The 17,599-nt window shown below is 46.6% G+C and overlaps 2 protein-coding genes across 4 annotated transcripts in view; one reads left to right on the top strand and one right to left on the bottom strand.

Moving 5' to 3' along the window:
- The window catches only part of NT5DC1 (5'-nucleotidase domain containing 1), a 1,423,540-nt gene that overhangs the window by 354,121 nt on the left and 1,051,820 nt on the right, over positions 1 to 17,599 (top strand). The gene's annotated exons all lie outside the window — the stretch shown is intronic.
- Positions 1 to 17,599, bottom strand: part of COL10A1 (collagen type X alpha 1 chain) — a 184,283-nt gene that overhangs the window by 55,884 nt on the left and 110,800 nt on the right. Inside the window, exon 2 of one of the 2 annotated variants that reach the window (XM_086927338.1) lies at positions 15,249 to 15,383. The exons of the other annotated variant lie outside the window; for it this stretch is intronic. Within the exon in view, the coding sequence (XP_086783464.1) occupies positions 15,249 to 15,302 (54 nt within the window). The 5' untranslated portion in view covers positions 15,303 to 15,383. The remainder of the gene's footprint in view (positions 1 to 15,248; positions 15,384 to 17,599) is intronic. 2 annotated transcript variants of the gene reach the window in all.

Genomic DNA, 17,599 nt, shown 5'->3' with positions numbered 1-17,599 from the left:
GGTGCATTTCAATGTGTTTAGTGCATCACTGATACATTTTGTGACTTGGGTCTTTTTGTCTCCCTTGATTGTCCAAAAGAGGCTTTTCGTGTTTATTAGGCAACAGGTTTTGTCCTATTCACCACTGATATTCTAGGTTCTAGTTGATGCATTGCAATTTGGTCATTTCGCCATTGAGACATTGGATGAGTGCTTAATACCTTATTTGGCTTGCAAACTTTAACAGGAAAGATTGACAGGAGCATCATTTACTTTAGGAGTTTTGTATGTTGCTGCCCTTGTCCCTTTGTAGCCACTTCTGAATGATGGTGGTGTATAAGTTACAAAGTCTCAGTGGATCAAGAGCTGCGGAAAGGTAGATCATCCCAAACATTCATTTCAATTTTAGCAAGGGTATTCGCTCTAGAACAGATCCAGTTCAGTCCCGGGACCTGTCCCTAGATGATAGGCATGGTCCCATGTAGGTGTTGGTATGCTGATGGATTTTCTGAAAAGGTAAGCATGTAGGTCTTTAATTGTTAATTGTTTTTAATTTGAGGTAATTAGGCTCGTTTTGTAAAGTTGGGTGGAGGCCATTCCAAAGGTAAAGATCTTCAACTTTATGAGATCTTCCTGCATACTTTAGTCATTTGAGATTAGTTTGGTGGAAATAAGCTGCATCATCATCACCATATTTATGATCTGCATCCTTCTCATTATGCATTAGTAACCAATGCCTCACTGAAATGGTATGAAGCCTGGTAGATACATAGGAGCACCACCAGTCTGGTGCATACACTGGAAACAGGCCAGTTTATCTTTGTGTTCTGTTCAGCAGTTTTCACACATGCACAGATGCATTTTCCATCTTGCATGGGCCCAGGAACCTCAGGGTTTAGTAGGTGACTTACCTTCACTTCCAAGTGGACCACGTGGAAAGCATTAACATCGAAAAGTGCTTAGAGGTAATGGCTGCACTTGTATTATTATGACAACAAGGTATGTCAGAGCAGTATAATTGCAGCAAAATTCAGTGCTTTTCGGTTTACAATGAAAGCATATATTTACTTTGGTAGAGTTTTATTGGTTGGAATGGGTTTTAACAGAAACCTTAACAATTGCACTTGACTCATACCATTAAGGGAGGGAGAGGGAGAGACATACAGGCACATGCATCAACCTTTTTTGCGAGCGCATACGGTGTGATTCGCAAAAATCGTCCGTTTGCGCCCGCAAAAAGGGCTTTTGTGATGCATGAAGGTGTTAGGCACTCGCAATTTAAGGAATCGCAATTTATTGTGATTTTTTAAATTGTGTTTGCATTTAAGGAATCAAAATTTGCGATTCGTTAAATGCAATGCAAGAACCACTTTCAAATAGCAATTTCGCTATTTTGGGCTGCAAATTACCAAGAAATTAAACTGGTCGGTAATTTGCAAAAACGTTGAAAAATGCATTAAAGTGCATTTTTCAAAGTTTCATGTTGCGCACACACATGGCCTTGGGGCATGTGTTTGCACCACATAGATGCACATCACAATTTCAGGGGTGCAACAGGTTGTCCTTTTGACACCCTTGCACCCTTGAAATTGCATGCACAATTTGCGAGTACAAATTGGTACTCGCAAATTGTGCATGCAATCTCCCATTCATTCCTATGGACCTATAGGCCCATAGGAATGAATGGGGAGACATTCATTAATTGTGACTCACAAATTGCGAGTCGCAATGAAGGATTGTTTAGGAATCGCTATTTTTATAGCGGTTCCTACATGCATAGGCTTTTGCGAGTCCCTAATTGCGATTCCTTAATAATCGCAATTAAGGACTCGCAAAATCCTACCTTGATTCATGTGCCCCATAGAGCCTTAAAACTGGTATTACCATACGTACCAAGGATACTGGTCCTAAGCAGGTGTTTTGCAGGAATATGGCATGATGACCTGAGCAAGGAAATCTAGCACATCAATAGGTGAAGCAGAGGTCGTCATCACAACTGGACATTTAGGCTATATGTTGCATTTTGCGGTTACTATCCACTTGCTCGCTAGTGTTTGGTGGAACTACTGAGATGTGTCTGCACATCAGTAGATCCTGTTACATTTGGGAGCTCAGCAGAGGCATAATATTTTACCATGCCTGCTTTGACTGTATGTAAATCCATTGGGAATATCATTTGCTCGTCCGCCATATTCAGTAGTACGTCCATAACCACAGAGTTTTTTTTTAGAAGATAGTTGGGCCACTGCAGTTGGAATTAACTTGTGGCATGGAAATAAAGTAATTTTATTTGTGGTGATATGGAAGTATACACCTATGTTGGTCTCTGATGCCTCACCAGTGACAGACATGATATGATGTATGGTCTTCATATTGAGATTATATAAAGCTTGTAACTGATCTATGTATCCTGTTAACAGGATTGAGCTTTGTCCTTTCAATCTTGGGTTGTCACTTACTTCTAAAAACGTGTATTGCCCGGTGGCATTCCACAGCCTGGTCATTCATCAAAAAGTAGAGCATGTTATACAAGTAAAGGGATGTGGCGTATTGCCTGGAAAATGAGTCGCAACACCTACCTCCATGTTGATAGTATGAGTGGTAGTGAGGACTGGTTGTATAGACACTGAAATATAACTGGTTGCAATTTTGTTTCTTGAAGTTATGATGTATTTAATGTACTTACTCATGCATTGCCCACTTTAGAATGCAAGAGACTTTCAAGCCTAATTCTCGTGTTGTGTTGTTGTCTTTCATAATTGTTATTCAGTGGAATTAACGCCTGAAAATTCTGCCTGGTTGTTTATGTTTTGAATCTCAAACCAAATGCTATTACAATGTGCTGAAACTGCAAGCTCATGACTCGCTTGTACTAACTTCGAATTTCTGTGTTCTTGTAACTTTTACACGTACTTTTCCTGAAAGCCATAGCTATTACCAGAAGCTAATGCAGGGAACATTGCAAAAATACACATTTCCATACAATGTGCCAGATAATTTCTCAGAAATCGACTTTGCATTGAGTATATTTTTCCCACAACTTGTAGGCTGCTGTTTGGTTTAAAGAACAAACTTGAAGTATTTAAATATGTCCAAATTGAATTAATTTAGCCTGCGCCATGTCTTGCAAGTTATTTTTCCAGTTACTTGAGTGGAACGTATAATAGGTTTTCCTGGCACTGTTATCGTAAAACATTTGGCAGCAACGTTTTGAAGGAAATGTAATGATTTTTAGTTACTTACATATTCTCTGTAAACATGTTTTGAATGGAGTCTCAGCATAACCTTCAGACATTTGCCAGCGCTGGTTGGACATAACTATTGATTTAGCAATTCCTTCCTTATAACTGTATATTTATTTATCCTGTTACCTTTTAAAGGTGCTTAAAGTTTACAAAAATACAATCGCTTTAACCCTTTCTTGAATGTTATGAGTATCTCTGTTGACATTTTTAAAGGTAAATAAGTATACATTCCTTTTATAAACTGTTTTTGTTTAGAATTTTTCTTCTATTAAGAATATCGAATAGTGAGAATAGTAATGGATGCATTACTTATTCATAAATTACAGACAGTCCTTTTTTACTAAAGAGTACATTGCACGATATTGCTGGGCAGATGGTTCTTCAAGTGCACCCCTGCGCACCAATCATATATTAATTATTAACAACTCTGGTTCAGTCCAGTGGAGCATAGTCAGTCTACTGGTGTCCGTGGGATACATTTGTATTTGGGTATTTTGCTCATAGCTACTCCTTGTTCATTGTATGATGAATGGGGGTATTGGCTCTTTCAGTTTGTAGTCTATAGAATGAAAAATTCCTAGCCATCGTAAAGAAAAGTTTCAATTCTGTTAAGGATCGGAGGCGAGGATTATGCTTTACGCTTTCTTCACTTATATTACAGCAGCCTTTTAATTGTATTTCCTATAAACCCCATTTCCCATGAAACACTGGGAATTGGTACAAACAACAACAGACAATGCAGTCCAATCAGTCCACAACTGCCCAATCCCGAAGCAGCATCCCCACCATAGTTCTTCGTCTCTGTCCTTACTGCCTCTTTCATCGTACGAGTCACGCTATGGCCCTTTTCTCATGACTCCTGTTTCTCAGTCTCCGTTCCTGGAAGAAGAACTGAAGTTACCAATAGAAACCCACGGAGAATGCTATACAAAATAGAAGATACCAATTACATTTACTGAATCAGTAATAATTCAATCAATCAATCAATCAGGTATTGTACGTGCGCTACTCACCCGTGAGGGTCTCAAGGCGCGGGGGCGGGCGGGGGAGGGTTTTAGCAGATCTGTTTAGCCAAAGAGCCAGGTCTTGAGAGTCTTCCTGAAGGTGTTCAGGGAGGGGGCGCATCTGATGTCTGCCGGGAGCTCGTTCCAGGCTTTGGACGTAATGCAGGAGAAGGATCTTTCGCCTTGTCTGGCTCTGTGGATGCGTGGGGTTTCGGCCAGTGCGAGGTTGGCAGATCTGAGGTTCCTTCTGGGTATGTGGAAGTTTATTCTGTTGTTGTTGTGCAGGCATTTGTAGGCGTGGGTGGCGATTTTGAAGGTGACTCTTTTCTCCACTGGGAGCCAGTGGAGCCTTCGTAGGTGTTGGCTGATGTGTTCGTTCCGGGGGATGCCGAGGACGAGTCTGTCGGCGGTGTTCTGTATCGTCTGGAGTTTGCGGAGTAGGGACTTGTTTATGCCGGCGTATAGCGCGTTTCCGTAGTCCTGTCTGCTGGTGATGAGTGCGTGTGTGACTGTCTTCCTTGATTCACAATCATCATGCCAATAAAGCATAACTTAGTTACTTACTCTTTATGGGGAGGGTCTCCCGGATGAACAATCCATCGGTGGGTGTAAGCGGGACAATAAAGAGAGGTCTACAACCACTGGTTTTTGTGAGGAGCGTCTTTTATTTATTAGTTGTACAAGACTTATATAATCAGGTTTCACAAGGGAATAATATGTCTTATCCCTCCAGACATGCGTTCTTCACTTCTGGTTCTGCTGGGTTTTGGACTCCTCGAGCTGGAATCTGAAGCTTCCGGGTCCCCTCAAAGAATAAAGAGAAAAAAAAGAATACCTAATTAGTAAAGGGGTCTGGTTTCTCTCACCGTTACCACAAGGGAAAGGGAGTGAGTAGACACCCGGTGTCTTTAAAACCACACATGAAAGGAAAACGAAAAGGTTGTCTTAGGGAAGTGCACGTGAATGCGGAGAGCGGTCTAGAAGATCAGGGACATGGGGAGGCTTCGCTAGGGTTCAGAGACCTTTTCCCGCCTCCTGACCCACCCCGCAAACCTTGCACATACCTGTGAGAGCCACGATCCTCCTGGAGCTTGGCTGGACAAAGCGTAGGGATGTCAGCCTCCTTGCTTCTCCGGGGCTTCTGCTTGCTCGTCCTCGGTGGTCAGCACGAAGACCCTGGCGTCTTCCCTTCCTCCTCGGTTCTCCAGCGCGGGGGTTCCGTTTTCAGCGTCTGGTTTTTCCTTCCGTCTTCCGGAGTCCGACGTCTCTGCTACAGCCTCTCTCGTTTCATTGGGAGCGGGACTGATGTCGTAAAACTCGGAGGTGGGTTCCTCTAAACGCTTTTCCTGTTTAAAGGGGCCATGGCTGAAGACTGGCGTGTGTATATCCTGGCTTGGATCTGGCTCTGTAAACCAATCCGAGGAGTCTCCTGGCTATGAAAAGAGGAGAGGACCCCCATTGCCAGGAACATGCCACCGCTCTTTTACCTTCACAGAAGTAGGGGACCTATTAAATCCATCCCAATTCTCTCATCCGGGTGTCCTATTACCGGGAAGGGCTAAAGGGGAACTGGAGGAGGTCGGTAGGGATTTCTTCTCTGACACAATTCTGACAGTAGGTTTTGATGATTTATATATCCCGGGCCAATAAAAATGTCTTCGGATACTCTGGGTTGTTCTCTGTCCTCGTGTGACCGGCAGTAAGGTGGGAGTGGGCGAAGAAGAGTCAGCATCTGATTTCTCTTCTCGATACAAGAGGCCGTTCTTCATATGGAACAGAGGAAATGTTGGTGGTTTGGTGGGATCCAAGGTCTGGGCTGCTTGCCAAGCATTCTGTAGGGTGGGGTCATTACACTGAGAGTATTTGAAGTTCTTATCTAGAAGCCAGGGGGTTGGAGTGACAAGGGCTTGGTATGTAACTTTTCTGAGATTATTCTCCTCTTCCTCTTTTGGGGGATTGTAAGGTGGCGACAAAGAGTTTGAAAAACACAGGATTGTCTGTCCCTATTATAAAGTCCTCAGGTAGGTCACCCAATACTCCCACCCTTGCCCTGTATGGGGGTCCTTGCTCAGTCTGGAGGGTTACTAGTGCCACTGGATATGGTTTAATGTCTCCATGTACACACCGAATGTGCACAACAGAGTCCGTTTCTATTTGCTTCTTATCAACCAGACATGCCTGTACTAACGACTGTCGACATCCCGAGTATAAGAGTGCCGTAACCCATTGTCTGTTTAGTTGTACACTCATGTAAAAGCCACTCCATAGCTCAGCAGTGTAGAAGACTGTCTTTGGTGTATACCCGACGTTCATGGGTTCCTCCTGGAGCTTTTTTGTGGGGACAAAAACGAGCGATGTGTCCCCACTTCCCAGAATCGAAGCATTGAGGACCCTTCTGCATTGGAACGTCTACTTTGTGAGGTCTGAACCGCTGAAGTTCATGGATAGGTTTTGATGGTATCCTTTTCTCCTGGTTCCTAATACAGGATGGTGGGCTCTTTGTATCCCCCCTGAATGCCCTCGAGGCTGAGCACGGAAGAAGGTTGCAGTCATTTCTACTACTTCAGTGGTGGTGAGGTGCTTATGCTGTCGTAGCCACCGCTGGGTGTTAAATGGAAGGGCCTCCAGAAATTGCTTGAGATAAATCATGTCCATTATCTCTTCTTTGGTATGTTCTAGGGGCTTTAACGACATGTTTGCCACGGCCTTAGGCGAAAGAAGAGGATCTTGGGGTTCTCTCTTGGTGTGCTTTTTTCCTTGCGGAATCGTACTCGGTATGCCTCGGCATCAAACCCAAGATGATCTAAGATGATCGTTTTGATTTCGGTGTACGGAGTGTTGCCTGTAGCGTTTGGCACTTGGTAGGCTGCCTGTGCGTCCCCTGTAAGGAAAGGGGCCAGGAAGAAGGACCCTTTCTCATAGGGCCACCCACAGGCTCGGGGAAAGTTGCCCGCATTCTCCACCATTTGTAAGTGGGACAATAAACAGAGGTCTACAACCACTGTTTTTTGTGAGGAGCGTCTTTTATTTATTAGTTGTGCAAGACTTATATTATCAGGTTTCACGAGGGAATAATATGTCTTGTCCCTGTAGACGTGCGTTCTTCACTTCTGGTTCTGCTGGGTTTAAGACTGTTCGAGCTGGAATCTGAAGCTTCCGGGTCCCCTGAAAGAATAAAAAGGAAATAAGAATACCCAATTGGTAAAGGGGTCTGGTTTCTTTCACTGTTACCACAAGGGAAAGGGAGTGAGGAGAAACCTGTTGTCTTTAAAACCACACATGAACCGAAAACAAAAAGGTTGTCTTAGGGAAGTGCACATAAACGCGGAAAGCGGTCTAGAGGATCAGGGACGTGGGGAGGCTTCAGTAGAGGTTCAGGGACCTTCTCCCGCCTCCCGATCCACTCCGCAAACCTTGCACGCACCTGTGAGAGCCACGGTCCTCCTGGAGTGTGGCTGGACGAAGCGTGGGGATGTCGGCTTCCAGGCTTCTCTGGTGCTTCTGCCTCTCATCCTCTGTGGTCAGCACGAAGACCCTGGCGTCTTCCCTTCCTACTCAGGTCTCCAGTGCAGGGGTTCCGTTTTCAGCATCATGTTTTAACTTCCGTCTTCCGGAGTCCAACGTCTCTGCTACAGCCTCTCTCTTTTCATTGGGAGCGGGGCCAATGACTTAAAACTCGGAGGTGGGATCCTCCGAATGCTGTTCCCGTTTAAAGGGGCCCTGGCCAAAGACTGGCCTGTGTATATCCTGGCTTGGATCCGGCTCGGTAAACCAATCCGAGGAGTCTCCTGGCTGTGAAAAGAGGAGAGAACCCCATTGGTAGGAACATGCTACAGCTCTGTTACCCTCACTAAAGGAAGGGGGTCCTGTGACAGTGTCATAATCCTCTACTCCGAGTCCTTAATAGGATTGAAACTTTCCCTTACAATAGCTAGGACATTTTTCATTCTATGTCAGTACCGTTGGGAAGGACACCTCCTTATGCGACTTCCTGAAGGTGATTAAAAGTTGCCTCTCACCCGGAGGCTTCAATTCTGCCGACACCTCCTCATAAGCCTTCAGGCAATGAACTACACACAACAAGGGAGGGTCCGGAAAAGAAGGGTATTCTATTGTTATATGTTGTTTTTTGTACACCTACTGAACATAAAAGACTGTAAGGAGGGGGAGAAGGTCCTTCCAGTAATGTCCAAAGCGCGGATGTCTGAGACTCGCCTGCATGATACCATGCAGAGCAGCATCGCTAGCTTCGCAGAGAGCCCCTACCTTGACAGGAACATATTAGCCTACCATGACAGCAAATGATTAAGCACCTTATTAACGTGCCAAAGAGCCAACTACCTTGACTCTAGTGGCAGTAATAATCTGATACCCATAGTAGATGACACACAAACGGATGTTGCCCCACAAGGGACCCTTCAACGGGCACCTGCCCCGCTGAGATGGCTGAACAGAAGGAGTAGATTGAGCGGTACACCATCCCTTTCTAGGCTGGATTAGCAACAAAATTCAGAACCTGATCAACTTCTGTGCCCACGGGATCACAACAACACCATCGCATCCAAGCAGACCGGTATAGCTTGATGGTGCCAGCAGACCAGGCCTTTGTAATGGACAAATACGCATCCTTCAGGACCAGGCGGACCATCCTGTCTGTGGGGTGTAAGACATAGTGAAGGAGGTGGATCCCCTCCATTTTTATGTGGTGGTACACCAGCCACTAGTTGAACTCACGTAAGTTTATTACCAGTGTCCGTCCACCATCTGCCTTGTCTACAAGGAAAAGATTACTAATGAAGCCATGCAGATGTGTGGTAGTGGGGTAAATAACTAATTTTTTTAGCAGAGAGGTAACCTCTGCAACCACCAAGTCCAGCCTTGTGACGTGAGAACTGAAGTGGTCTGGGGCATGTAACCTGCTGCGGTGACCCATAAAATTCTATATCGAGCCCTTGAACCATCTGCAGGACCCAAGCATCTCTTGTGATTGTCATCCAAACTTGGAAAACGTTCACCAGACAGCCCCTACTTCTATGAGGGAAGAAGAGTGAACACTCACCAGAAGTGGAGGCAGCCTTAAATTCCTTATGTCCTCTTCCTCTGAAGTGCCGGCCGCGGGTTGGATAGAAGTTTCGAAAACTGGCTTGATCTTGGTATTGGCTGTGCCTCGAGCCTTGCTCTCTAGGAGAATACTGGGAGTAGGACTGGGCGGCCAAGCGGCCCCTGCCTCGGCTGGCCCAATGGAAAACCCTGGAGGAAAATACCCTTTTTATAGAGGACTGGGCTTTGTCTAGTGACATGAATGTATTAACAAACTTTCCAAGTTCCTTTATAAAGGGCTCACCAAATAGTTTTCCTTGCGTCCCTGCTCACGCTTTGAAGTCCGCCAGGTCTCCAAATTTCAGGTCCACTTTTATGAGAAAGGACTACCTCCACTCCGTGGAGAGCGCGCTATTAGTGTTGCTAATGAAAGCAATTGCACACGATACCCGAGAGAACCTCCAGAGAGATGAGGGATCCTGAAACCTTGGCATCCTCGACCATATCTAGTATCTTGGTCAATGGACCAAGGGCGTCCAGGAGTTTATCCTGGCGTTTGGACCAGGACCTATTGATGTCCTTTTTTGGGTCTTTAATTAATTTGGCTAAGAAGGTGGTCATTCTGGGATCCAGCTCAGGGGTGAGGGCTACCTACCTATCCAATGATGGGGAAGGTCACTCAACCTCAAGGCAATTATGGGCTTCCTTCCCCAACAGGGCTCTAATTCTTCCCACCACATAATTTGCCACCTTGGTGAAGGAATCCCACTCGGATGAACGGGGTGAAGGAGATCCTCTGGGTCAAGCATGTCTGATCTGTCATCCGGGGCACTAGGCCATTGGCAGGGGGTAGAGGGGTGCCAAGGCTAGGAAGGGCATGGATCATCATCCGTGTACCTGTGGGCTTCATCATCTGGGGTGGGGGGAAAGATGCCGAGTCAGTAGACGCTTTGGGGGGATCCAGGGAATTCCCAGGCATAGGAGAAGGCCGATTTTGAACTAGAAATGCCTCCCTATGGTGCACAAAGATGTGGTCAACCATGCCTCATGGGGACGCTTGTCCGTGTCTAGATCAGTATCTGCAGGTTGGGCTGGTGGGAGGGGATGAGGTACACTGTGGCCCTGGAGTTTGGACAGTTTTGCGCATGTGGGTGCAATTAGCTACGCCAAGTGCTGCTTTATCTGTATCATGACTTTCTACACTGCCCGGTATACTGATGCATCTATTGCATCATAAAAATCCTCATCCCATTGGAGGGCAACCAAGGGATCCCTATAATACTGGACATCTTTGTCCTCTGCCATGTCACTGGTCGGGGACACAGACAAGTCCAAGAAATTAAAGTGGGAAGGCAGTCATATGTAGCCCCACTGGAAAGTGCTTAGGACCAGGATCAGCTTAAAGTGCAGCAGTTTTTGGTGCTGGGGTCCAGCAAATTCATAATGGGCAAAGTCACAGGTCTATTCCCCGGGGACAGCCCCCCCTGGAATTTCATGTACAAAGGTGGGTGAAAATAGCCTCTTGGGAGCATGCCCCAGCTAGGCTATTGTCGCCTCAGCCTAAAGTATAAATACAGACCCTTTAGAGCTTTACAGGGAAATCCAGTCAGTACCAACCCTTGCATTCAAAGTGTGTCACAATAACCATTCCTTCAGACTATGCCTGTACAGTCCCCTACAGAAGTGGTGTCACCCTCCAAGGTCAGCAGAGGCTATTGCCGGTGGTGCTGGATTTTGGCTCCTGTCTGACAGGAATTCCAAAATGACGCAATGCCAACCATTGATAAATAGCGCTACAAGAGCGCCCTCTAGAGGAGGGATGTCCCCTCCACACTCTGTAACCAGGGATAAGATCATATAGTCCCATAGGAGGGAAAATGGGCCCGCAACCTTAGCATAGAACATTCTCACAGTTTGAAAGGCACATTATTCTGAATAACAGGAGCAAGAAAAGAGAGCGACTTATCTGGCTGCGAGCAACGAAGAAAGAGAGGCACTAAGGACAGAGGTTAAGGACTAAGATTGGGCTGCTGCCTCGAGATTGGCCAGTTGTTGACTGATTGGACTGCATTGTCCATTGTTGGTTTTTCCCAATTCCGAGTGTTTCATGGGAAATGTGGTTTGTTGGAGATACAATTAAATGGCTGCTGTAATAAAAGTGAAGAAAGTGTAAAGCATAATCCTTGCCTCCGGTCCTGACATAGAATTCATTTGGTGACCACCAGACTTTATCAAACTTGTCGGGGCATACCACTTGTTCGGTACCCATGTATACATCCATCCATGCAAGCCACTTCTCCTTCATTTGCTGTGGCAGGGATCCCTACCGTTGCGCAATATCTATATTTGCTACCACTAACCCAGCTGATAAAAAAGACTTTATTGCGTGGAAGGTCTATCTCACTCAGGACTCCCAGGAGCTCCCAGGAGCGTTAGGATGGATCTCTCTATCTAAGACATCACTCAGCTCTTTCAGGATTATGCCCCAGTACATTTGGATCCTGGGACAGTCCAAGAATGTGTGATAGAAGGAGCCTTCCACATTACTCTATCACAGACAAGAGGATGTTTGGGATTTCCCCCAGTGAAGTAGTGTGGCTCACTGGTTAGAGGCGGCAGACCCGAGAGCAGAGGACGGCCCGGGACCAGGGTTCGATTCCCGGCGCGGCAGGTTTCTGGACCAGGGTCAGCGGACTCGATAATTCTCTCGCCTCGGTGCCCACTCTGATCAGCGGTCACACTCGGCAACTCTGGGCATTAGCTTGCCTCATCTTCACTAACGGCCCCCCAGACCGCCGGGGATGCCTGGTCGCACCCTGGAGATACCCATTAAGGGACCATCTCTCAGGGAAGCCAGGAAGGGTTTCGCAGCGGTCGAAGCGCCAGGACGCCTACGGGTAGCAGTGCGCTATATAAATGCCAACACACATTTTATACAGTTTGGCCCTGTCCAGGAATGTTCTATGCAGGACCTTAAATTGGATGAGACGTAACCTTACTCTGATGGCCACTTCCATTGGTGCATCAGGGTGGCTTCCCATTCCGGGAGGTTGTTAATTTTTGTCCTTTATATGGAGTATATAGCCCTACGGCAACTAATAATTTAAATCCTATATTCTGCAAAGCTGATTTTGATAGGTTGAGGAAATTTCTACTCACGTAAACCTATGTGTATACGGATGCGAAGTCTTATTAGTGGCAAAATAGGTGCTATGCGTATGATGCTAACCGAGTAAAATATATCATAATTTACAGATTTTTGCTAATTCGACTACATTTCATTCACTAATGTGTACTTTATTTATGATGTAAACTGCTCATGTAAATATTTGTAATTCACAGGAAAAAAAGACTTGAGCCGGTCAGTTACTCGTGATAAAGTGCAAAATTTCTGATCAAGTGCAAAATTGAATAAAGTTTTAAGTTTTCATATACTCATTCAATTACGTTAATAAAATAGGGGGAACCTCCTATTATGGAAGAAACGAATCAAAAACCTCAATTGCGCCTTCACTTTTATGTATATATAATGTTGAGCTTATCGGAGGTTGAAATTAGGGTTCTTAACTTTCAAGAAAAACAGGAGCTTTCGTTCTGTAAATAAATAAGCGTGCTTTGAAATTAGCTTCTTTGTAAATTTAGACCATCATTGACTTGCCTTTCCCTAAGCTAAATGGTGGGCTTCCCTATATCACACCCTCTAGGTGTAATTTAATGGTGAGTGTGTTACAGGTAGCTGCTAACCCCCTTTGTTACTTAGACCCTTAGTCACAAAACTTACCTAAGGACTATTTTCTGCAAAGTTAGCATGTCCCATCTCTGTATAGGATTATTTGCTGATTTGTACCTGTGGTCAAGACAGTTTGTGAGCATGCTGCGGTCTCAAATTTTTAATAACGTTTGCTCAATAAAGATCACTGTCCTATTGTGACCTTGGTGGATTCCTGCACTCTACATCAATTTCAGAAGCAGGCGCTCTTATCTCAGTTAGTTACATCTCACAAGCACCTCCCATGATTTCTTAACTGAGGCCTATTGACTTTTCTTTTTGTGTTGCAATGTAAGGGTGGAATTCCGAGCTGACTGCACATTCTAAGGACAACAGAATCTTCCAAAGCCAGATGCGCTGTAATAGTAGTAGTAAAAGTTTATTTCGGCTGAGGCCATAAAAGTGCAGGATAAATACAGAACGCAAGTTTGGTGGCAGACAGGAGTCAATAGATATCACAGTGATCAAAAGGAACTGATTACAGGAGTAAAGTGCAATAGTAGACAAAAAAGAAGGGAGATGGACCTTACGATAAAGTGCTTAGTGACATATCAGCATAAATAGTGGTTGCCGAGTTAATAGGGCATAGTCTAAAAAGCGCACACAGAAATGAAAATAATTATGCAATTGCCACCCCAGTTTATGCAAAGCATTTCAGATCAGTATACAGCTAATGCCAATGTCGTTGGGGGATGCGCGCCCAGCGACCAGTACACAGTGGCTGAATGGGTTATAAGCTCAAGTACAAAGGGAAGAGAGGAGGACAAAAACCTCGATGCTGAGTCCACTATGTGCTCCTACAATTATGTTTTTTAACTCTTAAGGACTTGGACAGCGCTACAAAACAAGCATTTGCAATGCAATAGGTCTCGCAGCATTAAGGTTTGAGTTACTGGCATTGTAAATGACAATGCTTTGCATAAATTTTTTTGGGTGTCCGTGTGTGCATGGCAGTGGTGGTGTCTATGTGTGCATGCCACTGGTGGTGTCTATGTGTGCATGGCAGTGGTGGTGTCTGTGTGTGAATGGCAGTGGTGGTGTCTGTTTGTGCATGGCAGTGGTGGTGTCCGTGTGTGCATGGCAGTGGTGGTGTCCGTGTGTGCATGGCAGTGGTGGTGTCCGTGTGTGCATGGCAGTGGTGGTGTCTGTGTGTGTGTATGGCAGTGGTGGTGTCCGTGTGTGAATGACAGTGGTGGTTTCCCTTTGTGTATGGCAGTGGTATGTCCGTGTGTGCATGGCAGTGGTGGTTTCCGTGTGTGCATGGCAGTGGTGGTTTCCGTGTGTGCATGGCAGTGGTGGTGTCCGTGTGTGCATGGCAGTGGTGGTGTCTGTGTGTGCATGGCAGTGGTGGTGTCTGTGTGTGCATGGCAGTGGTGGTGTCTGTGTGTGCATGGCAGTGTTGATTTCTGTGTGTGCATGCCAGTGGTGATTTCTGTGTGTGCATGCCAGTGGTGATTTCTGTGTGTGCATGCCAGTGGTGGTGTCCGTGTGTGCATGGCAGAGGTGGTGTCCGTGTCTGTATGGCAGTGGTGGTGTCTGTGTGTGCATGGCAGTGGTGGTGTCCGTGTGTGCATGCCAGTGGTGGTGTCTGTGTGTGCATGCCAGTGGTGGTGTCTGTGTGTGCATGCCAGTGGTGGTGTCTGTGTGTGCATGCCAGTGGTGGTGTCTGTGTGTGCATGCCAGTGGTGGTGTCTATGTGTGCATGCCAGTGGTGGTGTCTGTGTCTGCATGGCAGTGGTGTCACCAATAACGCTGCCAATTCCACACCACCCCCGCCGTCCATTTATTATAGTCGAATGGAGGGTATTCTTTTTATCACTTTCCCATTTTGTGACATATTTTTTATTTAAAAGGGTGAAATGTATGAGATGTCTGTATGTATTTATTTGTTTAATTGTTTTATGGCTCAAGAATCCGAAATAAACAGATTTGGATATTACCACATCACAAGGGACAGCAACATCCAAAGAAAAGTCCATTGTTGAACAATCCTAAAGAAGTCTATTTACCGAAATAACACAAGGATCATGATGAATAATTAGACCATGCATTCATAAAAGAATAATTTGACACCCTGGAAAATAAGACGGGTAATTGAAGCTCGACAAATTTTTTTAAAAAAAATCTTTCATCGGAGGCCACTAATGAACCTTTGAGGCTGGTAGTATTTATACGCAAAGAGCATCTCGCTGCACGCGCCAGGACTCTTACCTCTGCAGCTGACGCCGTCAGGATGCATGCCTTGGCCGTATGACGGGGACACATCCTTGGGTCCAAGCACCTGCCCACTCTCCTCGTGGTTTGGCAGAACGGCGGGGCACAGGTCTGCAGCTTCAGGAAGGAGTTCTGTCAACAAAAGCAGAACATCGAGGCTAAGACAGAGAAGAGCAGGTGCGTGCACAGAGGTGTGTCAGCTCCCTTTGCCGGTTTCGTCTGTGTCTAGTGGCCGCTCCTAAAGGGATTCTCACAACCAGATGAAATGTTCAGCATTCCATGTGGGCGCTGGGATTCTGCCGTTATGAAACTCCTCATTTAAAGAGATTTGTGACACGCGTTAGTGGTGATTCCGTCAGCAGCACCCAAAGGCTCTTATTGACCAATCGGCCCCTGGCGGGAGGGGGAAGTACAAAAGGCGGGGGAAGGGCGCCCACGGAACTGTTGTGGTGACGCGGTGGCATTCAACGCGCATTTCATTCAGTAAGCAGGCTTAGCGTCTAGCGGTACTCCCCGCCCACCATTCATAACCAGATCTTAGAAGGTAGCGAAAGCAACCAGCCGCCCGGCCGGCCAGCCAATTGCATCGCGGCCCGGCCGCAAGTCCCGCCTCCTCGAGCACCCGAGAAAGGAGAGGAAAAGTCTTCCCGCGGCCCAGGGCTCCCGTGAGCTGCGGAGTGCCCCGGAGCCGCCTGCGCAGAGGAGTAGCTTTTGTCCCGCGGCCCCGGAGAAGAGCTGCAGAGCCGAGGAGTCACACCGGGAGCAAAGAGAAGTGCTGCGGAAAGAGCCCCGAGGAGCGGGAGCTCTCGTGTAGCCCCCGCCAGCAGAGCCCGGTGAGTGTTGTCAGGTGGGGGGGAGAGCTGCGGGGGAGGGGGGGGGGAGGTGTCTCTGTATGTATGCGGCGACCGGGGGCGCTTCTGTGTATGCGGCGCGGGGGGGGTGGGGGGGGGGAATGTGTCTGTATGTGTGCGTGCGTGTGTGTAGGTGCGCTCCTGCGTGTGTGCGGCGGGGGGGTGCGCGCGTGTGTCTGTGTGTGTGGCTCTTCCTGCCTGCGTGTGCATGTGTGTGTCTGTGGCAGGGGACGTGCACGGCGCCGGGCTGGCCGTGCGCGCTCACGAGGTAGAATCTCCAGGATGAGAAGCTCGTCACAGTCTGCAGTGCACATTCCCCTGAAAGTGACTACATTAGTTGTCTCGCTAGACGCAAAAGCTTCGCTTTTGCGTACGTCTAGCGAGACCTAAAAAGGGACAGGCACCCACACATTCCACTATAGGAAGCAGGGTTGGGGTCTCAACGGGTCACATAACAATGAGCCAGGGCATAGGAAATGTGCAGAAAAGAATCCACCTATCTGCAGAATCCTGACCTTTTTGGGTAAATGATGTTCAAGGGAATAGTATTCGAGTTCAGCAGGATATCTGGCATTACCTGTAGTAGAATTTGTAGTAGAATTTGTCCCAAAAACAATGACGAAACCTTTAAGGTCAGCTGAGATTGGCGGCCTAGTGCTTGTTAAATATTGGGTAAAAAGAACAATTGATAGACCGAGTGCTGAACAATGTCAAACACTCACCCCTCAGAGATGTGGGCCTAAATCCATGGTTGTTTTTCTCTCCAGGCCATTTCAGTTCATACCCAGTCATATGCAAATCAGTCTTGACCCTTTACCCCATGGTAACAGTCCAGCCTGAACTGCCAGGCCAGGTCCTCCCTCAACCGGATACAAACACCATAGGACTGAGTTTGGAGTATCATCCCTCAATAGCCTTGAATCTAGTAGCATGGCGAGCACAGGACCCACATCTGGGCACACCCGTCCCACTTGTGGTGACAAATGCAAAAAGAACAATCGATGGCCGGAATGCTGAACAATGTCTAACACTCACCCCCAGTCAGAGACTTGGGCCTAAATCCATTGGTCTTATGCTCACCACCCCATTCCAGTTTGGGCCCAGTCGAATGAAAATCAGTCTTGACCCTGGTCCCCATGAGAGCAGTCCAGCCCCAAATGCTTGGCCAGGTCATCGCTAGACCAGAATCAAACCTCCTAGGACCAGTTTCGGGGTAAATCCCCTAATCATCTAGGATAGCTTGAATCCAGGTACATGGCAATCACGGAACCCATGTCTGGGCATACCCATCTGACTTGAGGTGTCACATGCAACAAGAACAATTGATGGATGGAATGCTAAACAATGCCAAACATTCATCACCAGTCAGAGATCTTGGCCTAAATCCATAGTTTTTTGTTCTCCACGCCATTGCAGTTTGAACCCAGACATTTGCGAATCAATCTTGACTCTGTACCCCATGAGAACAGTCCAACCCGAACTGCAAGGCCAGGTCCT

The sequence above is a fragment of the Lissotriton vulgaris genome, chromosome 6 (assembly GCF_964263255.1).
Source record: "Lissotriton vulgaris chromosome 6, aLisVul1.2, whole genome shotgun sequence".
Classification (NCBI taxonomy): Eukaryota; Metazoa; Chordata; class Amphibia; order Caudata; family Salamandridae; genus Lissotriton; species Lissotriton vulgaris.
The sequence above is the reverse complement of the archived record's forward strand: the minus strand, read 5'-3'. Positions and strand labels throughout refer to the sequence as shown.